Source organism: Squalius cephalus (genome assembly GCF_949319135.1).
Source record: "Squalius cephalus genome assembly, chromosome: 25".
Classification (NCBI taxonomy): domain Eukaryota; kingdom Metazoa; phylum Chordata; class Actinopteri; order Cypriniformes; family Leuciscidae; genus Squalius; species Squalius cephalus.
In genome coordinates, this window is record NC_137146.1 from 4,476,502 (window position 1) to 4,500,638 (window position 24,137).

The following is a 24,137-nucleotide window of genomic DNA, read 5'->3' on the forward strand; positions in this document are numbered from 1 at the left end:
CTTCTGATACTGGAACCTAAAACCTTCAGTTACCAACCAAACTAGTTTATGCATACAACATTTTGGGTCTTCAAAGAGCACGTAGATGTACTAATCAGGTTCTAAGGTCATGGATTCGACAACATTTCAGCCCACCAGCACCATGAGTTAACGGAGCTGTCCATGCGTAAAGAGGTGCTGAACACTCACCCGCGCGTATTTGGATGAATAAGGGTCCTCGAAGAGCGCCCAGATCCGGGGTCGCCACACGCGCCACCAGCCCGCTTTCCTGTTGTCCTCCTGCAGGCAGAGCCGCTTCAGGTCTCCGTCCCCCGCGAGCGCAGGGTCGTCGTCCGGTACCTCCGGCTCGGGCGTCTCAAAGCTGTCCAGCGCCTCCTCCGCGTCCCGGTGCTGCCGGTAGTTCATCCAGCAACACGCCTCCACGTCGGTCTCATCGATGCCCCAGAAGGCGAGCTCCTCCTCGAACAGCGGGCCGCACACGTCGTTAGGGCAGTGCAACTTGCCCGTCCGGTAGTAGTTGAGGATGAACGAGAAGACGGACGGGTGCCTGTCGAAGAAGAACTCGTCTGACTTCGCGTCGTAGTCGAAGTTGCTGAAGGCGTCCGGCTCAGTGAGCCACGACAGGCGCGTCCCGGGAAGCGTCTTCAGCGTGCTCCGGTACGTCTCGTGCCTCACGCCGCCGCAGTTGATGACGATTTTCTCGCTTTCCGACGGGCAAGTCATGTCGGCGCTGTAACATGCTTTGTTGGACGACTTGTTCCCACCCTTGCGCCCTTTGAATGAGGAGACACACACCGAACTGAGCATAGGGGAGGGAGAGGAGGAGAAAAAACGAAGAGGGGAGGAGAGAAGAGCGGTCTGTGGGGGAGGAGGGAGGGAGGGAGGGGGGAGAGAAAGAGGGAAGATGTTTAGTAAAGGTATAAGGAAGGGGATCTTGCACATCATACGGGGGTCCCGCTATTGATATGCCAAAAATACTGCAGTGACATGAAGGTTGCCATGTGACCTTGTGTGTGTGTGTGTGTGTGGCAAAAGTTGCTTAATGTGTGCGCGTAATTGACGCATGACTTTATCATCAAGATTATAATCAACATCAAGATTAAAAAGAATGCATGGATGTCATACACTCTTAAAAATAAAGATTCCAGAATGGTCCCAGCATCTCACACTGCAGGACTTCCCAAGAGTATTTCATGTAAACTAATCAACTACACACTAAAAAAGATCAGAGCACATCGAATAACAATCGTACAATACAAAGGGCTTTGATGCCGTTTTGAACACACAGGACACATTAAACAGGATCATAAAAACAATTGTCCCTTAGCCCGAGTTATCCACAATGAGATTTACGTGTATTCATCTAGAGGATGCTTTTATCTGATGCAACTCGCAAATGACAAATGCAAACAGAAACGATAAATATAAGAGAGAAAACAATAAGTAGAGCTACTAGACAACAGAACAGAATGTAAGCTGAGCATTATATAACTGGCAGTCAAACAATTAATTATTATTATGTTTCCCTCTCAATACTTCAGTGATCAAATGTGATCAAAACTACTGAAAAAGGTCATTTTAGTGTACCAAAAGTCATTAATGCATGAAACCGAAGGTATATTTCATATGTAATTGCATGCATGTCGACTACAGATACTGTCTGTCAATCCATCATTCATGCGTATTGCTTTCAGACATCCTTTGGCCCGCAACTCTCAAAGCTACGCCACTGCTAGACGCAACTGAGGGCGAGAGACTATTGCGACTGATTAGAATTCTATCTGTCTCTCTTTCCCTCCGTCTCTCTATCTCTTTAAATGAAGCAGCTAATAAGTCAAGAGCTTCACTGCAGCTTCATTGCATGGAGGGAATGAGAGAGAAAGAGAGACAGAGGGAGATAGAAAGGTGCTCATTATGCACACACAGCAGTACAGCACTGTAGCCGAGCGTCACTGAGCAGGAGGGGGTGTGAGCGAGAGAGAGGGAGAGCGAGCGAGAGAGGTTTGGAGAGAGCAGTGCAGTTTTGCTGCAGTAAAAACCCTGAGTTTGTGCATCTCCCTCTTCTTCCCCTCTCTATTATTGTAGTAGAGCCCTGTTCGAAATGGTTGATTTACTTGCTTTTAAAGTATTCATTCCATTTTGCTCTCTTTCTCTTCCTATCCCATCTCTGTTTGTCCCCCCCCCCCCTTACCTTTCTCCTCCTCTCCTCCTGCCCCCCCATCCCCCCATCCCATGCTCTCCAAATCCGCATTAAGGAATCACAATTCACTGAGAACGACTCTGGAGTCCAGCATCACTTACTTTTCTCTTTTCTACTTCATCACCTCCTTTCAGCTGATTCCTTCTTCATTTCATTTCACAAGCACTTTCTCCTTCTTCCATTACTCTTTCTGCCTCTTTTTATATATTTTTTCTTCCATTCTGTCTATTTAATCGCACTTTTCGGCAGCTTGAAACTCAACTCCTTAGTCACTTTCCTTTTTGTCTATTCAAATTCTTTTCCAGGCATTCTGGTGAAAGTTAGTCAACTCTCGCAGAAATGCATTTAAACAGCTTGAGCAAGAGGGATCTAGAGAAGAAAGTCAAGAAAGAGGACGGAAATATTAAAGGTAAGGCTATTTACTTCTGATAGCGGATGTATGCGATGTCTGAAAAAAGTTGTGCTGTTTATGTTAGTGTAGAAGTAAGTGAATTAAGTTATAACTTGTTTTTAAACTTTAAATACACTAAGTAAAACAAAGATTATTGGAGCAAATACTATTTCAGTTTTTCTCCTTCAAAATGTTACATTTAATTCAATGTGTTACTTGCTATTTGTGAAATTCACTAGCAATTTCTGAGTGAAATTTGTTTCAAAAAGATCTTTGCTTAATTGTTTAAACCCTGACTAGCATTCACAGTGATTGACTTAAAACTACATGCGCACCAGAAGTTAAAATACTGTACTTGTGCTTGCATAAAAAATGATTTTGTATATCATATTAATTTTGTTGCATAGACACAGAGCTTTCAGATTAATGCCAAAATAGAAATAGTGAGTTCAAAGCAGTTCAGGTGTATAAACGTGACTCAGAGAGCATGTTAATGGAATAATGTGATACTTAAATGAACCCAGAGGAGGGATTATTAAAGAAAACAATTAAAAAAGTGAGATAATCGAATGCACAGATGGAGGAAAAGTGAAAAAAGCTGGCATAGAGGTCGAGGGGAAAGATATTAGAGCAAAAATGAAGAAAAACAGAAGCTTTTGTTGAATAAATAAATAAATGCAGACTCAGAAGTTTGAAGAGGGCTGATATCAGCACCTCGGACAGCAGCAGGACTGCGGCGCTCAGAGAGAGGGCAAAGAAAACTACACAAACTAAGAGAAAACAGGATGTGGAATGAGTTACGGATAGAGAAAAAGTAAGGATTGGGCCCAGGAAGGTACTTTCAAACTATGCACTCAAAATACGCATTAAAAAAAAGCATAAACGACTATTTGTTAGAATCAATTGCGGTTTGGTAGATTAAGTTAATATTAGGGAAAATATTAAGAAATATTGATGTACATGACTAAAAAAGAATATGCAAAAGTTTAAAATGACTAAAAACATAATCCCTGCTGAAGAATTGAGAGGGTTAATATTTGACTGTGCCGTGTGTGTGTGTGTGTGTGTGTGTGTGTGTGTGTGTGTGTGTGTGTGTGTGTTTGCAAGGCAGGCACCAGAACTGAGCTCGGCAGCAGTGGTGACGTTTTATTTCATTTATTTATTTATTTTAATTTTTTTGGAAGGGGGAGGGAGAAGGGGGTCACAAAGAGAAGGTGAGAAAAACAAGTAGATAAAAAAGAAGTAGGCAAGAAGAAAAAAAGAGGGTTTAGAGATCATGCGAGCGGCGTGAGAAATCCTGAAACACAGGGTGAGGGAGACGAGGTATAATTACCCAGCGCATTCACCCTCTCCTGTGTGTGTATGTGTGTGTGTGAAGGCATGTGACACAGAACCTGCGCAAAATAAGACAACACAGTGAGAAGTAAAAATGCTGGTAGCACTGAAGAGGAAATGGAAGCTGAAGGAGAGAAGGAGAGGGTGAGCAGTGGAGGACTGCAGTGACGCTAATATACATTAGCAGTAACACTGCAGCAAGAGGGGGAGGGAGAGAAGAACAGATCAGGAGAGACCAGCACCGGCAGAGAGAGGGGGGAGGGGACAAGAGAGAGAGAGAGAGAGAATTTAAAAGACTGGAGAGAGTTAGTGACTTACGTTCCTGTACTTGGGAAAAAAATGGAAAGCCTGCTCATGAAAGAGAGCGAGAGATGGGAAGGGGGGCTGGAAAAGAAGGAACACAAGCAAATGAAAAGGAAAATGCAGGAGATGGGAAGACGGAAAAAGAAAAAAGCCAATCGTTGTCATGCGTTCGACAAGTAAGAGTAGGTCTTAGCCATAAAACCTGAGAACTTAAAGGTGATTTGGATGTTAAAATGTCCTATTATCCAGTCTAATATGAAAAGACAACTATTAGTAAATCAAATGAAGGTTGATATCCTTAAAACGCACACACATACACACACAAAACTGTGAATCTGTGCTGCTTTTATAACATTGCTCTGTTTATTTGATCATCACAACCAGCCCTACACAGCAACACTGACTTGACCAATGGAGTGAGTTTGGGGTGGAGTGTCCTGTTTCTGACCAATGGCAGACAGGGGGCGTGTCATGGGCTGTTCCGAATAGAATACTGCGCAGTCTATTGAATATTATGATTGAAACCGTCTATATATGCATTAATCAGAATAAACTATTTCTTCATCAATACAGTTAATTAGCATAACTGTAGGCTGTTTACTGTTGCCAAGCAATGTATTAACTTGCTATATTATAGTCACTGTCACAGGCATGTTTATTGTTAGGGGCGTGTTTTACAACAGTTTCAAACGTCCAATCAGAATGTTGAGTCAGAACTATCTATCTAATTAAGAACAGAAATTACAAAAATGAAGCTGAGGAATTAAAATAGCCATTAAAAATAACAAATAGAAAAAAAACCCCTGCTGCATCTTTTACTTTACCTCATGTTGTTCCAAACCTGTATTACTTTCTTTCTTCTGTGGAGCATGAGAGAAGATATTTGGAAGAATGTTGGTGAACAGTTTTGGTTCCCATTGACTCGCATTGTATTTTTGGTCATGCAATGAAAGTCAACAGGAACCAAAACTGTTTGGTTAGCAGCACAAGTTCACAGAAGAAAAAGTCATACTGGTTTGAACAACATGAGGGTAAGTAAATAATGGCAATTAAAATGTTTGGATGGACTATCCCTTTAAAGCAGGTGGTTTGAGTTGGTCTACCTAGCCTGACCAGCTGAAAAGTGGCCAAAACCTCTTTAAAAACCAGCCTGGCCAGACTGGGAGACCAGCAAAAATATTTAGGCTGGTTTAAGATGTTTACTTTTTCAGCAGGAAAGGGTACATAAAGGACAAAATGCAAAAAAATAATGAGTAAATGGCAAGATAATATACCGTAAGCCACGGTCACACTAGACTTTGAGCATGCGAAATTAGTTCGGACTCTGCGACGGTCATGATATGACGTCACGCTATGAAGCGTCTTTTTCATAAACATGAATTCAACATATAACAAGAAGTAAAATAAATATACAATCTACTCGACTTTACTGCAAAAATATTGTTCTTTTAATTCAGCCATGAGGTCACGCCTTGACGCATCGATCTTCTACTAGTCACATGTCTTCACGTGATGTGAATTCGAAGGTCAGAGTTCACCAAACTTGAAAGTTGGAACGATTGAGCTTGAGCTTGCGTTTCCGGTCTGACCAAGCGGCAACTTTTGTGTCTCTCTTGTGAATCCAACACGGAAGTGACTTAAACTGCAATTCATCAACTGACCACTAGTGTCAGGCTCCAAAAGAGAGTCAATCCCATAGACCCCCATATTAAAATGCCCAACTTTACAGCAGAAAAAAAATGTGTTTACAGCCTGGTATAAAAAGTGGTTTAGGTCTATATTGCTAAATTTGCCCTTCACGACAACTGTGGGCCACAAGGGGCAATTGCATTAGGGCAGTGACAGGTGGATTGCCGCTACGTCACTACTAATCGTTTGTCTGCTTTCTGTTAGCGTCACGTCACCTCAGCTAATCCGCCTCTTTGCCAATTTTTTTTTTTTTTTTCGGAAGTGATGTGCTGCCAAGATGGCGACGGCCGGCTTCGCCCACTTTGTGCTTCAAAAATGCTCTTCAGATCCTACGGGTGACGTCACGGACACTGCGTCCATATTTTTTTTAGTCTATGGGTCTGATGCATTCGCATGCGTTTGAATGGAAGTCAATGGACCGAAAAGTGTAGTGTGACCGACCCTTAAGTCAGGTCAGACGCCATATTGAATTTACAATGGCAAGAAGTGTATAAAGGTGCTAGGTCACGTAATTTCCACAGTTCACAACTTTCAAAACTGTTTTATGGAGTTTTTGTCTACCAAATAGTTTTTTCCCCCAGAAAGACATTTCCTGTCAAAAATGTAATATGGCACTAACCTAATTAAGGTCTATAATGTAAATGACAGAAATCGATAGAAGACCTTAAAGGGATAGTTCACCCAAAAATGAAAATTAGCCCATGATTTACTCAACCTCAAGTCATCCTAGGTGTATATGACATTCAAGTTAAAAGACATCCATCATAAAAGTGCATCTATCCATCATAAAAGTGCATCTATCCATCATAAAAGTGCATCCATCCATCATAAAAGTGCATCTATCCATCATAAAAGTGCATCCATCCATCATAAAAGTGCATCCATCCATCATAAAAGTGCTCCACACGGCTCCAGGGAGTTAAAAAAGGCCTTCTGAAGCGAAGCGTTGCGTTTGTGTGAGAAAAATATCCATATTTAACACGTTACACGTTAGCTTCCGGCCAAACGCAGTCTACTTGCGCCCAAAGCGCAACTTACACAACTTTCGCATAAGTTGCGGTTTAGGCGTAAATGGAATCTGTATGTTCGTTTGGCTGGAAGCTAGTTATTTTACTTTATAAAGTTTTAAATATGGATATTTTTCTCACACAAACGCAAAGTTTCGCTTCAGAATGTCTTTTTTAACCCCCCGGAGCTGTGTGGAGATGCACTTTTATGATGGATAGATGCACTTTTATGATGGATAGATGCACTTTTATGATGGATAGATTAACTTTTATGATTGATAGATGCACTTTTATGATGGATGGATGCACTTTTATGATGGATGGATGCACTTTTATGATGGATAGATGCACTTTTATGATGGATAGATTAACTTTTATGATGGATAGATGCACTTTTATGATGGATAGATTAACTTTTATGATGGATAGATGCACTTTTATGATGGATAGATTAACTTTTATGATGGATAGATGCACTTTTATGATGGATAGATTAACTTTTATGATGGATAGATGCACTTTTATGATGGATAGATTAACTTTTATGATGGATGGATGCACTTTTATGATGGATAGATTAACTTTTATGATGGATGGATGCACTTTAATGATGGATAGATTAACTTTTATGATGGATAGATGCACTTTTATGATGGATAGATTAACTTTTATGATGGAGAGATTAACTTTTATGATGGATAGATGCGCTTTTATGATGGATAGATTAACTTTTATGATGGATAGATGCGCTTTTATGATGGATGGATGCACTTTTATGATGGATAGATTAACTTTTATGATGGATAGATGCACTTTTATGATGGATAGATGCACTTTTATGATGGATAGATGCACTTTTATGATGGATAGATTAACTTTTATGATGGATGGATGCACTTTTATGATGGATAGATTAACTTTTATGATGGATAGATGCACTTTTATGATGGATGGATGCACTTTTATGATGGATGGATGCACTTTTATGGACTTTAAAACAGAAACGGCCATTCACTGCCATTATGAAGCTTGGAAGAGCCAGGACATTTTTTTTATATAACTCCGATTGTATTCGTCTGAAAGAAGAATGTCATACACCTAGGATGACTTGAGGGGGAGTAAATCATGGGCTAATTTTCATTTTTGGGTGAACTATCCCTTTAAGTTGCAACAGGCATGATATGTATTCCAAAACTCTCCTCATCTTATAGCTCCCCATCTACAGTATATTAAAGTCTGGCGGACCCTCACATGTTCCCGTCTGGTGCAGTGGAGCCCCATCAGGACATGAAGGGAACTGCACCGATGCAGAGTGCTGCAGTCGCCTCCCCTTTGCAGTGACACCACACACACACACACACACACACACACACACACACACACACTCTCTGTTCCCTGATCTGATCTTTGCGCCAACAATTTCAACCATTCTATCGAGACATTCATCAAAAACGCACACCGTCCCACGTCTTCCTCTCCCTCCTTCAAAGGTCAAAACATTAGATCCACTGATGCAGAAAGAAATATGTGCAGACAGACGGAGAGAGAGAGAGAGAGAGAGAGAGAGAGAGAGAGAGAGAGAGAGAGAGAGAGAGAGAGAGAGAGAGAGAGAGAGAGAGAGCACGTTAAAATTATATTTTCCCTGCCTGCTAGCAGTCTTATCTCGCGCACGCACGGGGTATTTATTGATACAAAAATACTTCAGCAATAAAACCCGAAATGCATGATTCACATCATAAAAATTCTCTCGGATAGACAGGACATCACGTGACGCACTGGTGCTGTGTCTATTTCAGCAGCTGTGAACACAACATCTCAGCAGCAGACTCTGTGATTGTGTGTGTGTGTGTGTGCGCGCGCGCGAGAGAGAGTCAGCGCGTCTCACATTTTCATTCAGCGACGTGCTACAGACCGCAGTGGAAAGCAGACTCCATATTGTCTGCTTCAGCTGCTGTGTAGAAAAGCGTTTCCTTCCTTAAGGGCAAACTATCATTCTAGGCTACCTGTGAGCACACATAGCAGCCCATTATCCTCCAAACAAAAGAGCGCGCAACTGCGCCATTGGCTGCCAGCGGAGCTCTTCCTCTTTTTGGAAACGTGTGCTGCACACTAAAAATTTTATTACATTTTGCGAAGTAAACAGCTCGTAAACGTACTTTATGACTAGAGTTATTAGTAAGATATAAATTTTATATGCAGATTACATTGAAAGTAAACATTTTAAAATAATCAAAAGATCTAACTATCCTTTGGTAACCATAAAAAGTGAATTAAGATTTTGCGTGGTTGAGAGAGGATGAATAATAATCCTTAAATGAACACAGAGTAGCAAAAAATTTAAAGCTGAAAATAGATCGAATAATATATATAACTAATAAATGCTACAGCAACTCCAACATAAGTATTTTAGGTTTCATACACTGTACAAAATTATATGATCAATAAGTTATGACTACATGTATTTACATTGCTTTAACTCATCAAAATAAGTTAAGCAATTTTCAACTTTTTTTATAAGTTATTCAAGATTCAGCTCATTAAAAAAAAAAAAAAAAAAAAAAAAAACAGTTAATGTAATTTAAGTTAAAATGACTTAAAGATTCAAGCTGGCACTTATATATATTTTTTTTTTCAGTGTAGCTACCTTTGACTGTCAGTGGCAAACAGAAGTTGTGTATAAAACAGAAATCTAAGCCTGCATAACCAGAGACTTAGAAATATAAGGGATTACGAGAAATATGAAATGAGTTAGAGGTCAAAGTTGCTAAATGAGGAAAGTGTATCATCTTACAGCAGTGTAACCCCTTCCTCACCTCTGCGTCTGAGAGCACAGCTCTTTCTCAAGTTTAACAGCAATTACAGCAAAGTGTCTGAAGAGAGAGAGACAGAGAATCTATTAGCGGACTAGCAGAGATGGGGCACAATGACATCATCACGTAAATGTCAACGGACCCGTCAGAACTTCAGAAGGACTGTCTTGACTGAAATACAACTTAGCAGTATAGGAGACAAGGTTCTTTAAAAAATGTAAACTGAAAGGATAATACAACTTGTTGGGTTTTACTGGATCAGTATGTGTTCTGAATCCAACAACCAACTATTGAAATGTTACCGTTTTGTTGCTAATAATTGATATATTTCTGTAACTTAGGTTTAACAATTATATAAGATCATACTTGCTTATAAAGAACAATAATAAATAATAAAAATCATCTCAGCATTTCAGCATGTAATCCACTGCCATCTGCAGTACATAACTTTTTACATTGTCCACGGATCAATAGACCCTAAAATCAGGATAATAGCAGACAATATTTTACAGATACCAATGAGAACAGAGCGTATACTTCAAGAAGTCTACAGTTTTGATATGTCGAAAGTAGCACAGCTGTCTTCAACCTTGATAATAATCAGAAATGTTTCTTGAGCATCAAATCATCATATTAGAATGATTTCTGAAGGATCATGTGACACTGAAGACTGGAGTAATGATGCTGAACATTCATCTTTGATAACAGGAATAAATTACATGTTAAAATAGATTCACATAGAAAACAACTATTGTAAATTATTATAATATTTCACAATATTACTGTTTTTATTGTATTTTGATACAAAAAAAATTACTAACCATTATATCAATTCAGTCTCACTTATGATTGACCAAACATACTAAAACATAAAAGCCTAACTATTTTTTGACTGCTTATTTACAGAAGAACAGATAAATGTGGGAGAGAATTGGGAATAATAATGAGATACTTATTCTATATCATTCACAACTTATTTTAATTCAAGTGTAATTCTAAAACTGTATTTCACTCAAAAGTCATAACTAGCAGATGTTCCAGTACATCTGATTCCATTAGCACGGTGTGTGATTTTATTTAAGAGCAAATGCCTTTGTTTAACTTATAAGGATATATAATGCATGTACTGTATCAGATCTTTCAATTATCAACCGGCTTTTCAGTTTTTGCAGCAATCATACCAAACCACTGGTCACCGAGTTCAACATCCATGAACAGCTCTTTAATTATTTACACCGCATATAAATAAAACCTGATGCCTCCCATTTCTGCTCTCTTCCATGCTTTTATTTCACGAGTTCACACAAGCTCTGCTCTGTTGTCCGTTTCTCTCTCTCAGTCTCTCCCTGATTACTCATCCCTGCAGAAAAGACATGACACTGGTTATCCACGGTTCTGCCTTACACTGGGCCAATAGGTGAAAATGATCCCGAGCAATCCTATTCCACCTTTTAATCCTCATAAATCTGGCACATATGCTCAAACAGACTGTGCAAAACATGTGGACATGTATGTAGTGTGTCCCGCATCTCATTTCCACGATATCCCCACACAAATGCTGTTAATGCTATTCCACATCAATGCTGGTGTGGCCGGTTTCAGCATCAATGCATTTACCATGACCGCACCGACATTAAAGCAGCACAAAACAATACTTGTTGAATGTTGTGAAAGTAATGCTCACCGTATAAAACACCCTGAACCATTGAACACTAGTAGAAACATATGATAAATAGACAGAAAGAGAGTTTATTTAATCCCATAACAGAAAATTGCATGCAACATCAGACACAATATACAGACATTTAGTGCACTACAGACACAGTGTAGACATCTATACTAAACAGCATACTCACTCGACCTGGGTTGAGTTCAGATCATATGTTAATCCATAAGCATAACCCGATGCTTTTCTCAGATCACGACATGTATGCTCCAGTTTTCCTCGAATGTTTTTAGTGCTGATAATTAAGAGAGTAGTAAATAAGATCATTAACACTAATGGAAACAACACACACTCTATTATAGTGTATGTTACACCTTCCTCCCCTTCATAGGCAGCTTGCACAAATAATTTCACCACCCTAATTTGATCTTCCTGCTCCCTGGCGCGTGCGAACAGGTTTTCCCCGTGGAAGAGCAGGATGATGAAGATGATGATGTTGGTGGTGATTTTGCCCCGTTTTAAATCGCCCTCCTGATGTCTAATGCAAGCGGTTCATGTTTCAGACAGACGACACACACACACACATTCACGCGCACACACACTCACGGCTCCTGGCGGAACTGCACCTTACTCGTTTATTTATTTAATTCATTTTTTCTTTCTTTCAGATGTCACGCGTGGGCGGTGGGAGGACTCACGCGAGTTCGGTAGGTGACTGTGACGTGGCGCGCGCGCGAAGGGAAAACCGAGATCACGCGTGGAGATTCATCCAAAAAAATGAGTAAAGATTAAAAAGACACCGACGTTCACAGACTGTAAATGTGAAATATTTGTGTACAAATGACTGAGACCAGTAGTCATGATTCTAGGAAAATGCATCTATTTTACTCTACTTTTATATTTATTAATAATAATAATAATAATAAAAATCTTCATATCAATATGATTTAAAATGTGTGAATTAGGGTCTAGTATAGGGTGTGAATTTTGAAGCCGCTTTTAAAGTCACCATGAAATCAAAATGGAATATTGCATAGTTTAAAGGGGTCATATGATGCGATTTCTTGTTTTCCTTTTTCTTTCGTGTGTTATGTAGCTGTTTGTGCATGTATAAGATCTGCAGAGTTACAAAGCTCAAAGGCCCTGTCCCAAATGGCACCCTAAGCACTCGTGGTCTTCCTACGCGTCCGCACTTTCGTGACGTAATGCCGCTTTGACTGTCGGGAATAAGTCTAATGCGGAGTCCGCATCAGTGCGGGCTCGGCAAAAGTGCGCATCTAGGGCGCATATCGACTGCAAAGGGGGCGCTCGCGAGCACCCTTCTGAGGCCTAAAATGACACATGGTACACCCTACCAAGGGGGCAGTGTTTCGGAAAACATTGAAGTTTCCCCGGGCGCCGCCACTGATTAGCGGACCCCCACCTGCAGTTAGCATTCCATTGACTCCCATTCATTTTGGCGTCACTTTGACAGCGAATAACTTTACATCTGAGGCGTTTAAAGACTCCATTTGTCCATTATTTATTTCTAAAGAAACACGAAAATGTATAAAAGGCTCCATTACCTTGTATCTTACGTTATGCCCCCGTAGATGCAGTTTTTGTAAAAATAGGCTAACGACTGCGTCATAACCACGCGACTCTCTGTCGCACAGTAGAGACATTACCGTATGGACAGGAGGAGAAACTCGCAGGCAATTGCGGGGACGTGGAGGCAAAATGACAAAGTAATTAATCAGAATACTTAGCAAAAGTTTCTCCTGCTCCTATGGACACCTCCTACTCACACTCTCCGTCTCTGCAAGTTTCGGAAGGGAATGATTCAGATTTCTCTTGGCACAGCTACTAGAAGACAGACGGGTTGCTCACGTCACATCTACGTCGTCAAGCTCAGTTTGAGTCTGCGCAGTACGCTCAGCCATCAGGAAGTGAGAGCTTCTAATTGACTTCACTTTTCTCCGTTGAAACCTATGGGGTCGCTGTGTCCAGTTTATATACTGTCTATGCACCCTACGGTCTCACGGACTAAACGGACACGCGCACGCGGCAGCCATTGTAAGTCCACAAGACCGAAAGTGCATATGTGTGCCATTTGGGACAGGGCCAAAGTCTCGTATCCAAAGAGATATTCTTTGTAAAAGTTAAGGCTCAGCCACACTTCGTTTAAACACGCCACCACAAATCTACGTCAGTGTGTGGGGAGAGTTTCAAAACATCGCCCAAATGTATACGCAGAGAAATAAGGCATAACTTTTATACTCGCTGTATTATTGTTGCGCCGGCGCCGCCATGTCGCGGAGACGCTGTGTTTTTTGTTTCGAAAGCCAAACTACTTTGTTTAGCCTTCCAAAAGAGGGCACACTAAGAATACAGTGGTTAAGCTTTATTTACAACACCGTTCCAGAACAGTACAACTAAAATATTCGACTGTGTGCTGCACATTTTTCGGAGGACTGTTTCCAGAACCTGGGAGAGTATCCGTTACAAGGCCGGCTGTACACACAAAGGCTAATTCTAAAAAGTGGGGCAATTCCATCTTTGCAAGTACAGTCTGGCGCTTCTGATTCATGTACTATAAGTATATTTTCATATTGTAAGAATTTGCTACTGACTATTCAAATGCAAGTTTTGAGCAGTATAGTCGCGCTTGTTAGTCATTTCTACGATCACAAATTCAGACATGGTTTTATGTTTACATAGTGCCCCTATATGTAAACATAAAAAAGTGTTGTTAAGGTAGTAACGATATTATCACCTGTCATTATTGCTTTGGTAGCTAATGTTCCAAATATGGGAAGGGACATGACATTTCTTTCAGACGCATAAGGTATTTGGGCCAATCACAATGCACTGGATCGCTGGCCAATCAGAGCACACCACGCTTTTCAGAACAATGAGCTTTGTAAAAAATGACCTGTTTCAGAAAGGCGGGGCATAGAGGAGCAACAATAATGTACTGTATGTGTAAAATAATGACTTTTTTTTAACCTAAAACCATGTAAAGACATTGCATTAAACCAAATACACAAAATAATGTTCTTTTTAGAACCATCATATGATCCCTTTAATATTAAAAATAACCAATGTCCTCCCTCATGATCTTTAATTAAAATCGGATGTCGTGTTTAGTGGTTTGGGGGCGGGACAACCTGCTGTCACTCACATCATGAGATGACAGCAATTGCAAACAACAATTCAACCATCCAATCAATTCCCCATGGACAAAATCAAGTCCCGCCGTACATTTATTTCTTGTTCGTCACAATAGGGAAGAAAAGATTATCACAACATCAATTTCATGCTGACTTTAAAAAACAAGCTATCAAGTTGCTAAGTAAGATCTACAACTACCACAATAATGTCAGTCTAGATGCTTTACAAACTGCAGCTTCAAACATGACACATCCATCAAGTACGGTCAATTAACTACACAAGGATTTTAAGATTGTTCTATTAACATGCTTTATGTCCAACTTTGTTTAATAATTAAACAATCTGGCAGTTTGTATTTGTACTTCCTGGGTAGGGGAGCGCGGGGCACAACCTAACACGGGATAGTTGTAACACACTTGTTTTAAATACTTCCATACATGCTAGCATGACGAAACTTGGTGTATTTACTAGTTGCCATATCAACACTATATAGAGAAAAACTTGCGGCAATTTTTTTTTTTTTTGGAAGATATCCATAGACATTTGTTAAACCATAGCAAAAGTAAATTTCTTACTTAAGATAATTTTTCATCTCTATTTTTTGTGTTTATTTAAATCTGATATCACAAATCTGATATTATTTTAATCTCCAATATGTTATTTAACAGTTGAGATAGTTCTTTAATGCTTCGCTAACTAGCAGAAGACACTAGCCGGGTTTAAATCCCAGCTGTGCAGTCGAGGCATGTTGTAACACTGTGTTACAATGTGCCCCTATTAGAAATATGCTATTATATTCTATAGTTTTATTAATTCTATTGAGAAAACATGAGAAAAAGGTGAATAAAGACTGAGAGTCAATGTTCAGAAATTACTAATTAATTATTTGTTTTGAACTATGTTGTATAGCTGTGTTTTCCTGTGTTTGTAGTCAAAACTCAAAAATGAGTTTATATTTAATTATTAAATATTGCCATTATTTTATATGAAAAAGTTAATAATTGTATTTTATTTAGAATTTTTTTTAGTTTGTCTTGTATATTTTTTTTATTAGATCAGATAACATTTTAAGCTGTCATATGTTACAATGTACCCCACCTATGGGGCATGTTGTCACATTTCACTTCCATTCTTTCGGGGTATATCAAGAGAAAAGTATATACTGTATTAATAAAACAAAACCACATAATTTTACTAGACATGTGGAAAATTATGTGGGAAAAAAATAAATACTCTGAACCATAAGTAGATTTACACAAACTGAGAAAGTCAAAAAGCGTTACTTTGTGCCCCGCTCTCCCCTATTCTGTCTCTAGATCTCTCTGGTGTTTGTGTTGTATCTCCTAGTGTTGAGACTGATTGTGATGTTTCTCTTTCTTGTACCTGTGAGTGTATATCTGTGGATTCACTCTCTTGTCTCCTTTCCAGATCCATTTGCATTGTTGCTCCTGGGTTCTCTTGTGCATGTGTCCGAGCCAAAATGTCCAATTCTGATGTTATTTCACTTTGCTGATTCGGTGTCAGTGGGTTGAACAACTCCCGTGGAGTGGCAGTATTCCCTCCTCTTGTTCGTCTTGTGTTTTGATCATGATGGCGTCTATCCACTGCAATATTGACACACAAGCAAAGAAACAGGACATGCTTAATATTGAACTAACCAAATCACAAAACAAATACAGCTGCAATGATGCTGTGAGTCAGCCTTCCACCTACAATAGACAGAACAATCTAACCAAACAAATACACCTAGGTTTGGTGTATCTGCTACCAACAGGCAATACTTGTCTTTTCTGTGGACAATGAGAAACTAACAAAGTGCACTGAAACTGCTTGCTAGTGCACAGATTAAAATAAAAAGCATTTTAATGAGGGAAAAAAGTAGGTGAAGAAAAGCATCAGTATATGACGGCAAGTGCATTCATCTTACAGTATATACCCACATGACACTTACAGTTTGGCACTTATACAACATATACTGTCTGTAATGTTTATGATATTTTACCCAAACACATCTCAATGTCTCTCCTGACACTGTGCGTGACTCGAGTATGTCATCGTCTTCCACTGCAGACAATCACAAGATATCGATTGATGAAATATCATTTAAAATACAAAAATGACATTGCAGATTGGATTGCGAATTTAAATACAACAAAAATGAAATGAACATCTCAATAGCTCTTCCCATTAAAGATACAGTAACTACCATTTCATTAGTTACAGTAACATTGTAATATTCTCTGTTCATCCTCAAACTTTCAGATTAGAAAAACACAAGTGATATCTTACTGATTGTAGCATTAAACAATAAAAAAAGCAATTTACTTTATGCATAGTTCACTTTTGTAATGATCCGGAGAATTTATTGTCTCTCAGGCTTACCAAAGTCATCTGGATCGAGTGTTTCTTAAAGCAAACCTAAGGTTCCTGTTAATAGTTGTACTTTCAGTATCAGAATGTCATCCCGTACTTGTCTTAGTAAGTCTCAATGTCTCAATCTAGCTTCACCACACTTCTGAATCCCTAAAACAAACCAAATATCAAGGTGATTTCTCAATGAGTCACAGCACAGCAGTGATGGCCCCAAAAAGTATTTGGAAACTTGAGACACAATTTAAAATGTTTACATATCTTTGCATTATATATCAATTCAAAATATCCAAAAAAGTGGCAATTTTTTTTAAAGAAATATAGCACAAACACACTTTTCAATAAAAAATAAAAATAAATGTTTTATAGGATACAAAATATGAGGAAATAGATAGATTGTTAAAAATAAAGACAAAACGTTGCTGGTTGTTATGGAACATGTTCACGTTAAAGGGATATTTGACCTAAAAATGAAAATTCAATCATTATTATTTACATTCCAAACCTGTACAATTTCTTTCTTCTGTGTAACATAAAATAAGACATTTTGAGAAACATTTTTTTCTGTTCATACAATGGAAGTCAATGAGTTCCAAAACTGTTTGGTTACCAACATTCTTCAGTTGTAGAGAATTTAAATAAATTTGAGAAACACATCCACGAAACACAACCATGAGAGCAGCTGATTAAAAATAATCGAAAAAGTGGCTCAGAAAAGTGAAGCCGGTTCTGAGAAAAGCTGGAGCATCATTTGTTTGCAGATGCCACTTGGTTTGATAATTTGTTTCTAATCCCATGAATTTCAGACATTTCCAAGCATGACTTAAGTATCAAAAAATGTTAGGGCCACTGTATGTTTCAAGTAAAAATGTTACATGCTTTGCCTTTTTATATATTTTAACTATAACAAAAATGTCTAATTTTAAAATGTCAGTGTTAACCTGCTATATTCAGTAAATATACAACAACAGACATGAAACATGAAACAGGATGTGTTTTTCCATGAACAAACAACAGAAATGAGCTGGAGAAGAAAAGTTCAATAATATATATGTATTAAAACAGCATCTTACCTTTCACTTGCAAGTGAACTATTCCAGTCTGCAGATATTCATCATGAAGATAACTCCTGAAAACTTTACATGTGTATTTTCCTATCTGACTGCTGATCATTTCTCGAAGTCAGAGAAAGAGTTCCTCTCTCCAGCTCCTGGATGGACAGTTTTCTCCTGCCCGTTCATGTCTGAAACATGTTTATTTGAATACTTACAGCTGAAACTGATAGAAATTGTATCTTGTAATGTTTGACATTCATAGATGACTTCACAAATACAGAGGCCTTTCTGTGATCTCCTGACATCTCTGAGAGTCAGTCACATTACATCCTGCAGTGAGAGACTCACTCGACCCTCATAGCTCTCTATCATCTGTCCATCCTTACAATGGAAGACCAGATCCTCCTTATTCCACCACATGATTTCCATCAGCGCTGATGGCTGGCTCAAGATGACACGACAGAAATCATCTCCAGGATTAAAATATGCAATGTCAGGCTGGCAAACAAGAGACAACTCTGAAGAAGAGAGAGAGAGAAAAGAATAATTAATAAAGAAAAAATATATATCTGTCAGACATGTCATAATAGTGTTTTATCAACAGTGAGACTCAGCCGAAGCATTAGAGTTTTATAGATAATGTTTGTTTTGACTTGCCTTGCTTAGTTTCTGACATATCTTTAGCTTCAGCTGTTTTTAATATTTCTGCACACCTGAGACACTGACAGAAAATCCACTGTAAGCCTAGAAAACACTATAATATGAAACTCTGTGAATATCAGACTTTTTAAAACATTATTATTATAATAAAACTTAACATAATATGATTCTTAACATAATTACTATACATACATTTTTATTATATTTACAGTAAGTTTAGAAAAAAATAAATAAAATAAAAGGTAGCCTAACTTGTACAAATGCATGAAAATATATTAGGCATGATACTGCCCCCTACTGGCAGAACAGACAATGCTTTAGATATGATAAAAACAAAGAAACAACAGATAAGTGTACACGAAATCCGTATATGTCTTTTGTAAATAATAATAATAGGCCTACTTACATACATAAACACCGCCGTTAGCTAGTTTTAATGATAATGATTTTTTTTTTTTGTACAACTGAAACAAATATACACCTGTTATACTGTATTCCTGAACAAGGTCCAGTGTTATGTATAACTTTTTTCAAAACAATAAAGGTATTTTAAACATTTTAATTTCTGATGTCATGTCCCATTCTGAAGAGCAATTCATATGTGGTTATAGCTAATTCAACATACGATCCAATTGTATCTTAAAATACGTATCAATTATCTGCCAAAATAAATAAATATACTTACCTTCCTTCTGTTGACAGCAACAATCGTTTCCCAGCTTGTTGACTATAGTCTGGTGAGATTTCTGTTAGAAATAGTGCAATCACGTCAGCTGATCAGGTGACATTTCTTACGTTCTTCCACGTAAATGATACACTGAATATTCAATGCAATTAATAATGGATATTTTAAAGTATATGCCTACCTGTATAGAGTGTTATAGATAAATTAAGTTAATGTAAAAACATTTTTTTAGATTGAAACTGAGCTTAGGTTTTCCTGAATCCCGAGTTTCAACAGGAATTCCCAGTGCTTTCAACGTTGTCTCACTTGTCACTGAGACACAAGCTGGGCAGGTTTTGCATTAAGTTGTTAACTCTGTGATATGAATCTGAAACTGTACAGTTTCAAGAACTGTTTGAGTTCTTGAATCAAGACCAGTGCTTGTGTCCTACTCTACTTTTATTATTATTATTTTTTACAGTCTATGGTCGTACTACTCCAGACGGCGCGCGCTTCCTGTTCCTGTTGCTAAGCAACCGCGGTCCAAGCATTAGCTTGCGTTTACCCGGATAGAGTAGCGAGAGGTGAGTTACACTTTGCTACATATATGTTTACTACGTGGATTTTTGTATAGTTAAACTGCAATAAAATAGTTCAGCCAGCTGCTAGCTAACCAAAACCCACAAAAGTCCGCTAAGGAGGAGGATATTCAGGCACTATCCTGTTTTATAAAGTGGTAGTGCTCGTGAAGAATGAGCGCCGGTCGGACTGTCGAGGGCGCGGGGTGTGTGACCTGGTGGGGATTCGGACCAGCACGAGACCTCCTGAACTCAGGTGAAGCATAAACCATCACAGGATCTGACAAAACACTGTAAATATGGATCAATGCTCACATACATTTGTATGATGTATTTTCTCTACAGAGAACACAGTGAGGTCAGATGGAGAGCTGAATGTCCTGCTGGTGGGCAGTGGAGATCCCAGACACATCCTGAAGACCATCACTGGACTGACCGACTCTGATACACTACATGTGTGTGACCTCAGAATACAGCATAACATACAGCATAATAATAGCCTTTATGGCATATTATTACCACAACATAAATCAACTGTTCTGTGCATGTTAATGTGTTAATGATGAGACATGTGGCATGTTGCAGGTTTGGGTGATTGAGAACAGTATGGAGGTTGTTGCCAGACAATTATTACTACTATATTTATCACTTCAGACCCCCGAGAACATGAGTCTACACAGTACGTTCCTTCATATATTATGACATAGTTATAGTTATAAGTTTATAACCTATAATTCCCTGCATAGTATATACACATTTTAAAATATTACAAATGTTTTAAAGATTATAATAAATATATAATACAAATGAGACGTAATAGATTTAAATTTTATATTACATTTGGACAATTCCTGTTGTTTCAAGTTAGGGAAAGGTGTAAAAATACAAATGTACTTCTGTTTTTTTCTACATTGTTTTTAACATTGTAAATGTCATATATTGCATTCATGTTTGTATACTCAGATCAGATCAAGTCAAGGAAGTTTATGTGTGTTGTTTTTTTTTAGAAAAGACCGAAGTGTTTCTGGAGGTGTTCGGGAATTCTGAGATTCGCAAAGAGACGGAAGAGACTTTAAAACACGCCGCGGCTCAACTCTCTCTCTCCATCACAAACACTCTGTCCTCTGACTCGCACGCCCATCCTTGCCTTGATACAAGCCTTCTGAAGGTTCAGCAGACATTCATATATGTGTTTATATACTGCATGTCATAATCAAACTCATCTCAGTGATATCCTCTGCTGTTTCATCATCAGTTTAAGGAGAGAGATGAGTTGGTCCGGATCTTTAAACTGTGGGAACGGCCACCGTCAGTGCCAGCAAGTGTGCGTAAGGTCTGGGACGCCCGTGTTCGGCAGCACCTGGGGACTCGCTACGACTCACGACAGGGGTGTTTCGACTGGGATCTCAGCATGAAACTGCACCAGAGAGGCGTATGTAGCATATAACATGACATTATTATACACCTGCACTCCAGATGGCCAATCAGAGCCGTGCAATAAGAAGTTTAGTGTATGTTACACAGTTATTTGCCAAAAGAATTATTTCATCCCATATTTTATTACAAATGTGATTGTTAAGGCAATTTCGGAATTAGAACACCTAAATTACATATTTACGATTCATAGCAGACACTTTTTCCATGTTTCCATGTATAAAGAAACATTTTCTTTTTAAATAATTTTTTTTTTAATGTTTATACTTTTTATTAATTTATATTTCCATTTCAGTTATTTTAGTACCGCAAGTGAAACTAAACGAAAATAATGCCTTGGCAACTAGTTTGGAATAAAATAAGTTTAAATAAAGATAAGATATTATTTCATTTATTTGAAGTAACAGAATAGTTTTGTTTATGGTTTTAGTTAAGGATATTAAGCCTGCCTCACTACTGTTCTACAAAATCCTGTGATTTTTCTCTTAGTGTGGCGTCATCAGCAAACATCAGTATGTGAAATGGAGGGAAAGTGGTGTGGCCTTTGAAATGAGGGAGGGGCTTTACCAAACAGCCAATCAGAGTCTGCTTTCCACACGAGTGTTCAATCATGTGAGTAGATTGACTGTCTACGATAACAGTTGTGAGCCATGACACACTGTCATGCAACGGTGTGTGTGTTTGTACCAGCGTGGAGATCGGGTCGCTGTTAGAGGATATTGGGGGGACATCGTCTCCGGTCCGTATCTGTCCTTCGGCATAGAGACCGAGAACAAAGACCTGCTGAAGAAACAGAACAATCAACATGTAAAGGTGACAGGAACTATTTAATACCCCCTAATACCCCCCAAATTAAGTTACAAACAAAAACCTCATGAAAAAAAAGTCATATTGCATTAATTATTTTCTCTGTCCAAGACCACATGTATGGCTTATCTTTATAGCTTGTCATTTATACTGCATGACAGATATTATATTGCAATAGCATTTCCATCATGATTTACCTTTCTCTGGCCATCTTTCTCTCTCAGACGGCTCAGGATATTTCAGAAGTGAACGTCCTGGCGTTGTTTGAATGTCTTGCCACTAGAGGGAGCTCTTTACTGAATGAAGATGTACCAAACTCTTCAAGCTCCTGCTGTCAATCCACAGACAATCTCACAACAGAAGAGAAGATACAGAATGATCCACCTTCCTCTCAAACTCACACAGAACCTGAGCAACAGACACAAGCACTTGGTAATGTCCTATTATGTCAAAACAATGTACATCTATTGCCAGTGAAGTGCTGTAAACAAATCAAACAGTGCTGGTTTAAATAGTTTTGAGATAGTTTTCCACACATTTACGTTGGGTTCTTGTGTTTTTGCAGATTTGCTGAACCTGAGTGGAGTGAAAGTGTCATTTCTGTCTCCAGACTCACTCAACAAACTTCCCCTCAAAAACAAATACAGGAACTTGTTCAACAGCATCTTCTGTTCAGCCAGGTGAAGCCGGTTCATACACAGCTCACAGAAACAGTACTTGAGTTTGTGTGTGAGTGACCAGCATAAAATATCTGAAGATAACACAAACTTTGACTGTTTTCTCAGTATGGTTCATCAGCTCGATTCTTCTCTGAGAGAGATCGCAGTGCCTGATGCTGCTCTGGTGATAGAGTTAGCAAAGTGGGTCCCATCATCACACACACCCACACAAATCAAACTTGCATTCATGCTTATGCTAACATTTTGATGCATAGCTTGCAACCAAAACCCCTGAATGCTCATTATCACTGTTCTTCTCGTTCAGCTTCCTGTTGGACCTTTCAAAAGAGCAAGTGTCAGGTTTTGCTGATAGAGTGAAGGAGATCGCTGAAGAATCAGGATTCACTGCAACACACGACCAGAGCAGCGACGTATATGCAGTATTCACACGGAAAAATGACTGAAGGACTCACACAGTTTCAGATACACACTTTACAAACATACACTGCACTACATCAGTCATATTCATTTGATATATAGACTATATAAAAAAAGACCATTTCAGATTAGAAATTGAAATGTGTCTTAATGGGAGATTTAATTAACCAGGACTTCATAACTTTAACAAATATTTAAATATGAATATAAAAATGTATATAATTATATAGTTTCTAGCTGCTTGAATGTACATGAACTAATGATTTTATGCATTCTATAAATGTTTTATAACTTTTTAATGAATGTTATTATGAAGTGTTACCTGAATCAGCATTTGAAACGAATAAATGGCCAACAAATGCACAAACAAGTGTGGATGGGTGATTCAAGAAAAGAATAAAATGAATAAATGCATTAATGACTATTAAATAAATGGAGACATTTCTTAGGTCAAGATAACAGAACAAACTTTACAACAATGGAAACACTAAAGTAACATAACTAAGAGAACTAAAGTAATAAAGGAAAAAACAACTACAAACAAAAAATAAAAATGCTAAACAAATAATACAAGTCCAATGTGGCAATAATTACAAAAAAAGGAGGACAAAAAGTAAAAAATGAAACAAAACAACAAAAACTAAACCAGTTGATGAAATAAATCAACCCCGAGTAGGGATGCACGACATTTCGGCAATTTTTGGTCATTTTTATTATTACCAAGGCCGATAAATAAAGCATTATTTCCTTCAGATGCGCACTATTCTACATGATGGTTTTGCTTGTAATATTGAAATCACTTCAAAAAGGAAAATACAGTTAACTGCAACATGTGTAGCGCAAGTCTGTCATATAGGATACATATAATTATAATGAGAACATTATAATTGTGTAATTGTGACATGTCTTTTAATGGTG

General features: G+C 38.4%; 2 protein-coding genes across 12 annotated transcripts in view; one reads left to right on the forward strand and one right to left on the reverse strand.

Moving 5' to 3' along the window:
* Window positions 1–18,047, reverse strand: part of kcnc3b (potassium voltage-gated channel, Shaw-related subfamily, member 3b) — a 63,164-nt gene extending 45,117 nt beyond the window's left edge. For 2 of the 8 annotated variants that reach the window (XM_079863019.1, XM_079863018.1), the window contains exons 1-3: window positions 17,025–17,061; window positions 15,938–16,158; window positions 190–858 (exon numbers count right to left, since the gene is read on the reverse strand). In XM_079863019.1, coding sequence (XP_079719145.1) covers window positions 190–858; window positions 15,938–16,158; window position 17,025 — 891 coding nt within the window. In that variant the 5' untranslated portion in view covers window positions 17,026–17,061. Of the gene's footprint in view, window positions 1–189; window positions 859–1,167; window positions 1,194–9,738; window positions 9,796–11,591; window positions 12,006–15,937; window positions 16,159–17,024; window positions 17,062–17,997 lie in introns of those variants that run through there. The other 6 variants (XM_079863025.1, XM_079863021.1, XM_079863024.1 and 3 more) reach the window with 6 other exon arrangements.
* A 1,762-nt stretch (window positions 18,048–19,809) lies between these two features.
* dnaaf3l (dynein axonemal assembly factor 3 like) lies at window positions 19,810–23,606 on the forward strand. 4 transcript variants are annotated; one of them, XM_079863032.1, is made up of 12 exons: window positions 19,810–19,887; window positions 20,055–20,137; window positions 20,227–20,336; window positions 20,467–20,560; window positions 20,889–21,049; window positions 21,137–21,313; window positions 21,805–21,927; window positions 22,006–22,128; window positions 22,347–22,554; window positions 22,688–22,802; window positions 22,908–22,982; window positions 23,107–23,581. In XM_079863032.1, the coding sequence occupies exons 2-12, from the start codon at window positions 20,056–20,058 to the stop codon at window positions 23,243–23,245; spliced, it is 1,407 nt and encodes a 468-aa protein (XP_079719158.1). In that variant the 5' UTR covers window positions 19,810–19,887; window position 20,055; the 3' UTR covers window positions 23,246–23,581. The 4 variants fall into 4 exon arrangements, with proteins under 4 accessions (XP_079719158.1, XP_079719157.1, XP_079719156.1 ...); XM_079863031.1 differs by having other exon boundaries at window positions 19,816–19,887; window positions 20,044–20,137; XM_079863030.1 differs by lacking the exon at window positions 19,810–19,887 and having other exon boundaries at window positions 19,976–20,137; window positions 23,107–23,606.
* Window positions 23,607–24,137: the final 531 nt, after the last annotated feature.

What these genes read in the sequence shown, in the direction of transcription:
- dnaaf3l (XM_079863032.1), top strand. Translation starts at nt 20,056, where the DNA reads ATGAGCGCCGGTCGGACTGTCGAGGGCGCGGGGTGTGTGACCTGGTGG. An exon ending in ACGAGACCTCCTGAACTCAG is followed by an intron (nt 20,138 to 20,226) that starts GTGAAGCATAAA and finishes TTTTCTCTACAG; the next exon opens with AGAACACAGTGAGGTCAGAT. An exon ending in TGAAACTGCACCAGAGAGGC is followed by an intron (nt 21,314 to 21,804) that starts GTATGTAGCATA and finishes TTTTTCTCTTAG; the next exon opens with TGTGGCGTCATCAGCAAACA.